Source organism: Mytilus trossulus, chromosome 8 (assembly GCF_036588685.1).
Source record: "Mytilus trossulus isolate FHL-02 chromosome 8, PNRI_Mtr1.1.1.hap1, whole genome shotgun sequence".
NCBI lineage: Eukaryota > Metazoa > Mollusca > Bivalvia > Mytilida > Mytilidae > Mytilus > Mytilus trossulus.
In genome coordinates this window covers 67,039,918-67,046,887 of record NC_086380.1, presented here as the reverse complement: position 1 = coordinate 67,046,887, position 6,970 = coordinate 67,039,918, and the positions used below count along the sequence as shown (strand labels likewise).

Genomic DNA, 6,970 nt, shown 5'->3' with positions numbered 1-6,970 from the left:
ACTCAGAGTTGATAGGATACTGACTAATGTAGATAAACTAGTTAAACTTTTTGGTCACCGAGTTCACATATGTGACAGTAATAAAAGCAGTACAGAACCAAATTTCAAAAATCTTACACTACAATACAAATAAATGGGAGAACATATAGGAAAATATTCGTAATATTTTTCATTATAGAAATTAAAATTGTTTTTAATTGTTATTCGCGAAAGTCAAAGAAACGGCTGTTATCATGATCTCATTTCAGCTGCTTGATGTTAAAGGAAACATGGTACTAGAAAGGTACAATGCAAACACGATAACTATGTTAAAAGTATTAAGCTATAGATGAAAACTAGTTTGCCGGAATGTGTCTCTCAGAATAAAGATCTTGAATTAGAAATGCTTACTGCAAATGTTGCTTGACACTCTGGAACTGGATATATTTTATCAATCTTAAGACTGAAAAACACTTGTTGATCTTTCAAATGCAATACAGTCGATACCATCTTTTGAGCAGGAGCATCTATAAATCATAAAATGTGCAACACATGTCAACATTTTCGTAATGAAATACAACTACGTGTATTAGTACTACAAAAAGTAATTATAAAAATAAAAAAATGAAAACTAGAATTGCATTGAATGATATTGCTGATTTTACAGTAAAAAATAATTGAATTATATGGAAGTGGGTCTCAGAAAACGAGGTCAAGGATTGAAAACAACACAACGGATTGGTAATTTATGATTACAGAGTACTAATGCGATTAGAAACCGTTTAACTGATTGTTAATGCGATATAACGGATTGTAAATCAGAAATGATGGATTGTAAATGCTAAAAACAGTTCATTTATATGATATCTGGATCATCAATCTAAATATTTATATGATATCTGGATCATCAATCTAAGTTAACGGATTGGGAAAATGAGATAACGAATCAGCAATTCGAGATCACAGATCTGAAACCAGGATACTGGTTTATAAATTAGATATGACGTATTGAGATTCCTAGATAATTGATAAATAATTTTGTTTGTCTCTTAAGCTAGGTTCACACTGCCGGTCAGACCAACTCGATTAATTTCGATCAAGAAAAATTAAGCGATCGGGAGACTGGTCCGTCTCAATCGACAATAATGTTCGGGATGGTCTAACTTAGTCGTGATCGATATGAATTTCTACCCGAGAGTTTTTGACAAGAACATTCCAGTAAGGATCGAGAAGTAAGTCACTCGAGAACAGATCGAGAATTCGTCGAGCAGCGGTCGAATTGATCGAGAAAGGGTCGTGTAGAGATCGAGTTTGGTCGGTATACAAATAGTTTAGCGATTAGTACTCGATCATTTCGATCTTCGCTCTACTAATATCCGATTATTTCCCGATCAACGACAACCTGTACGATATGAGGTCAAGAGTTACTCGACCAGTGCCCGATCGCTTCATGATCAATGCGACTTTCATCTCAGACCAACCTGACCAATACCCGATCTCTACGCGACCACATTCGATCACTCTTCGATCTCTTCTCGGCAATAAACGAGTATACATGACTGCTACACGACTCTCTAAAAATGTTAGCAGCTCTGATTAACTATCATAACTCTGCTTCTGCAAAAATATATTGTCACTATTTATTTTTAACTGTACACAAATTCCTCCATTTACAGTTTTCGTCTGTACTTTTGCAATGAAGTGTAAAATCTTAAAAGAGAGAACACATATAACAAAGGAACAATCTAACTCAAAGGTCAAACCAACACAGCCGTAGCGAAAAAGGAAAGCCGATGAGAAGACAAACAGAAGTCTACACAACATAACATAAACAATTAAAAAATTAGCAATACGAAACCCAATAAAACCTAGGATGATCTCAGGTGTTTTGGAAGGGGTGTAGATTCTCCATTTTGGCCCCAGAGGATTTTTCAAAATATGAAAGTAATTGTGCATTACAATTCATTATTAGACAGCTGATGACTAATTTAACCTTCAAAGTTAGTTTTTAAGAACATCAATATTATATTTTAGCTGTTTGATAAGCTATTTTTGATTTACTGTCCGTATTTTCCGTATGTCCAGAAATTTTTGTAGTATAAAAATAAGAAGATGTGGTATAATTGCCAATGAGAAACTCTCCACAGGACACCCAATGACACAGAAATTAACAACTGTATGTCACCGTACGGTCGAATGCTTACAAACACTTTTTGATACGTTTTTTGATACAATTTTATTTTAAAAAATGCGACGAAAGAAAAATGATTTTTATTTGAATTCGTGATAAATATATGTAAACAGTTTCAGAAAAGGTATCATAAGAGGATTAAAATTCTAATTTTGGCCAAATTTTGGGAACATATGTGACATCTTTACCCCCTTTTTGCAATATTATTAGTAAAAAAGGCAGATTGTTGCCATTGATACACCAAAAAGAAATATCTTGAACCATTCAACTGCTGGGTATCAGATCTATGGAAAATACTGATTACATACATATGCACATACATGACACAAACAGTAGGCTTAATTTGTAAGAAGGCAAGGAAAAGGGGATGGTAATATTTATGTATATTGCTATCTAACTAATCAGTACTAATCCAGTGACAAATCTCATTTGAAGAAAAGACTAGTAAAACTCCCATAACAAATCAGCGTTCTTCTTTACTTTCAGGAAGTTTCGATCTTGCCATTTGATTAGGGACTTTCCGTTTCAAATTTTCCTCGGAGTTCAGTATTTTTGTTATTACTATTTATACTGCCCACACAGTGGTCTCCTTGTCAGCCACTGCACCATCTAGATTATTTGGCTAGCTAGTCGAGTAAAGATCGTGAAGAGATCGTGAATTGGTCGGAATTATCGAATATGTATTCAATAAGTGGTCTGGTTTGGGACGTGGTGGAGTCGTTAATGAGTCGTGAAGGTCGTGTATAGTCAGATAGCAGTTGGGTAGAAGTCGTAAACAAGCCCGTTCAAGAACTTGGTCGCACTTGGTCGTGGAAATTTGGACAATCGGGATCATCGAGTTTTTGATCGGCAGTGTGAATTTAGCTTTAATGACTCCAAAAGTCAGACAAAGATTACCTCATTTAAATATAGGTATTAAATATCGGTCCCTTTTTTGACGTATAGCTAATGTTTCACACCCCTGGACTTCGGTATTGTCGAGTCTAGATAAAGTACTTAGATTGCATAACAATTATCTAAAAGTGTTATTTATGTATTTTAATACATGGGACCAAACTTGAAACTTATTGCGGATTCGACAAAATCATACAAACAAAATTGTGTGTAAATAGGTAAGATTTGAATCGTACTCAGTAAACTTTGCAAATTTTCAACAGAAGCCTTCATGATAAAGGGAGAGCCGAAATAAAAATCGAACACGTAAAAATCATAAAGAATTTATTTATAGAATTCTAAATGTGAAATCATCGGTACTCATAAATATATCATTCAAAGAGAAATTGGAGGATATACATCAATTATTCCTACCACTCAATGATTTTCATAGACATCCCATCCTTGGGTTTAATGTAAACAGGAGCGTTACCGAATTACAAAAAGGGCGAGTTTAAGTCCTTATGTATGAGTCACTTTAAATGGTTTCATTTGTTCCATTAGGGTGATATTCTTTGTTTCTGTCTATGTATGCTACCTTCAAAATGTTGTTTGGATATTTTTAATGTGGTTTAATAGACGCATGCTGATCATCTACTGTTTCATATTTACAACCGAAAATGTGCCGTGGTTTAGTTAATGTGTACTTCGTATATCAGATTGAATCCAAGACACCCAAAAGTTATAAACTTACATTCATATGATATATTTTCGAAAGTGATCTCCTCTTTTGGATACTCCACAAATGAACTTTCCGTACTTTTTATATTTGCAATGCCACATTTGTATTTCTTCCTGTAATCTATTTCGCTAAAGTTGGATATCACTAGATTGGAATGCTGAGTGCACGACGATCTTCTTTCGGAATATTTTTTTCCATTCTTGTACTTCTCAGAAAGAGTGCCGTTAGTCATGATGAGTTCATTTTCCTTCCCAGTAGTCCATGTCCAGAAGATATGATCAGTGCAAGATAGACGGTTATAATACGTACATTGAATTGTGACATTGTCACCAAACACTACTTCCATGACTTCCCATTTAATGTAACCAGCTAAAACATTGAAGAATCGCAAGAAATTAGTTCTACATTTTTTTACAAAAAAAACTATCAACAAAATATATATTACGTATCACGGACACAAATCCGATTGTGGCGATGATCCACCAGTTCAAATTTTATCAGTTCATGAAATAACAATGAATACACTACAATGTCGAACCTCCACCAAGTTTTAACTGTTTAAATAATTATCTACTACACCCAGTCGGAGCACCAATTCTTGCTCTACTTAGCTGTGTATATATGTATATATATATATTTCTTTATTCTTTTTTGTGTTCATATTTTTGAATATAGCTTTTCTACTTTTATCTATCACACCAAGAGAAGACTCAATTAACGATAAAAATAATTAATTTAACACGGCGCTAAAGTTAGAAAAAGATGCATTTGATTGCTTCTACCCATATTTCGTTAATGTTGGAAGAGGATTTTTTCCTCATACAAGTTAACGTTTTATTCCATGACTTTCTATATTTTCTATGTTGATAAATCAAGATAGATAATAATCAATTTTATTTATTGTCATTAAACATTTACAATGTGTGTGGCAATACAAGATGATTAAACAAACAATTAACAACGAAATTTAAACAAAACAGGTTACAAAGAAATAAACTAAAAAAAACCAACAACAATATTCATATTACAATGAGACATCTTCCCTTAGTTATTCTAAAAAAGAAGCCAATGAGTCTAACATGTGTAACGGCAGTGGGATTAAATATATAAAATATTTTTTGTTCATCAGGGAAATGAATGAAATGTTCTAAGTGTATAGAATTATAGAATTTGTCTGATATTTTCGTTTACCTTGCATTTAAGAATAAAATGAAATTGATCCTCGATAACTTTGTTGCAGGTTTTACACAGTCTTTGATTTTGAAGAATTTTAATGCAACGACCGTTGTCTATTTCAAGAACATGGTAACTTATACGAAGTTTAGAAAAAAATATTTCTGATAGAAAAATCATTGTATAATAAGTAAAAATTTGATTCAAGTCAACATTTTTAATTTTATACGGAAAAAAGTTTGCTACTTTCGTCAATTTTATCTCTTTTACTTTTATATAAATCTTTATAGTAGTCATTCACTAAATTTTTAATTTCTGATTTTAAATAGTTAACATCTGTTATATTTTTACAATTGGCCGCCTCATCTTATATATTTAGCACATGCATACCAAGAATATACACCTTGTAAATCAAGGGATTTTTGAAGTTCGAAGGTCTCTTTCAACAATGATGGGTTTAAATTGTCAATATCTTTTGTAGAAAACGGTAGATTAAGCCAGGTTTTGTAGCTGAAAAAACCTCTCACTTGTATGACAGTTGTGTACGTTTCTATTATATTGACAACAATGTGTGAACAAAACAAACAGACATAATAGATAAAAATGTCAAAAATAGGGGTACAGCAGTCAACATTGTGTTTTATTCTTAATCACTATTTGATTAATATTATAACAAAATTTAAACAAATCTGTCAACAAAGAAAAACAAAATGGAATATAGACAAAGCATATAAGCAAAATATGTACACTTAATTCAATGTTGATTTACAACAACTCATGACTACCATCTTTTGGCGGATATACATATGTATTCCGACATACAGTTTTACTCACCTTCTATAAGTAGTCGTTGGAAATCCACAAGAACTTGTAGAAAAACCAATAACTTCAAAAACGAAATCATAGTTGAGGCTGAAAAAATACATATTCTGTTAACATGTTTCATAGAGATATTACATGTTTTTTAACTATTTTGCATGTCTCATTTCTATAATAAACTTTAAGAGAAAAGCATCAAGTCTAATGATATGCTTGTTGTACAAATCAAATGGTAATTTTGAAGATAGATATGGACGAAATCTACACAAATTGCTCACCCAAAGCAGCAAACGACACGTATCATTTTCTATAAATAAAATTAACAGTAATATGCCGCTTTTCATAAACCAAAAACAAACTCAAATATACATGAAAACGGAATATTTTGATATTAACTGCCTGACTTTATGACTAGCCAAACCTCCCGCTTATACGACAATGTTAAAAATACCGCTAAAATAAAATATATTGCATTATAGTGCAAATAAACGCAAGAACATTCAGGACAGAAAAATACATAGATAAACAAGAATGTGGTCCTAATACACGGATGCCCCATCCGCAATATCATTGTCTATGTTCAGTGGACCTTGAAAATGGGGTAAAAACACTAACTTGGAATTCAAATTAGAAAGATCATATCATAGGGAACATGTGTACTAAGTGTCAAGTTGATTCTGCTTCAACTTCATCAAAAACTAACCTGAAGCGGAAAAGACGGACGGACGAACGAACGTAGGGACGGACGAACGGACAAACAAACGGACGCACAGATCAGAAAACATAATGCCCAAAAATATGACATAAAATTATAACAGTACATTCAACATGCAAACCACAGAATACCTGCCATTATATTACGACAGTACACCACAAAGGAATTATGAACCGTGCGTCACACGAATGAATCACCGCCACAACAAGTGACGTCACAGATAAATTTTTAAGTATAATTTAAATTGGGATGAAGTTTGAAACGATGTTAGTTTTATTTATTTTCTAACCATTACGTTATAGAGAAAATACAAATAACTGTCGCGATCGATTCCTGGGAAATAATGGAGCGGAGGCCCGTAAGGCAGGAATCGACAATTATTTGGACTTTCTCTAACTTAAATTACACCTTTAATATCAAAAACGAATCTTCAGATTATAACATTTTAAAGAATTTTAAAAATTTTGAAATGGTTTTC

The 6,970-nt window shown here is 32.7% G+C and overlaps 1 protein-coding gene across 1 annotated transcript; it reads right to left on the bottom strand.

Moving 5' to 3' along the window:
• Nucleotides 1-357: 357 nt before the first annotated feature.
• Nucleotides 358-6,630, bottom strand: LOC134727892 (uncharacterized). The gene is made up of 4 exons (XM_063592289.1): nucleotides 6,624-6,630; nucleotides 5,793-5,870; nucleotides 3,798-4,154; nucleotides 358-506 (listed from the first exon to the last, which is right to left on the bottom strand). Exons 1-4 carry the CDS (start codon nucleotides 6,628-6,630, stop codon nucleotides 358-360), a joined length of 591 nt encoding a protein of 196 aa, XP_063448359.1.
• Nucleotides 6,631-6,970: the final 340 nt, after the last annotated feature.

Excerpts from the sequence above, each read along its gene's own strand:
- LOC134727892 (XM_063592289.1), bottom strand. Across the intron at positions 4,155-5,792 it reads CCAACGACTACTTATAGAAG|CTGGTTACATTAAATGGGAA; the intron begins GTGAGTAAAACT and ends TCAATGTTTTAG. Across the intron at positions 507-3,797 it reads CGAAAATATATCATATGAAT|ATGCTCCTGCTCAAAAGATG; the intron begins GTAAGTTTATAA and ends TATGATTTATAG.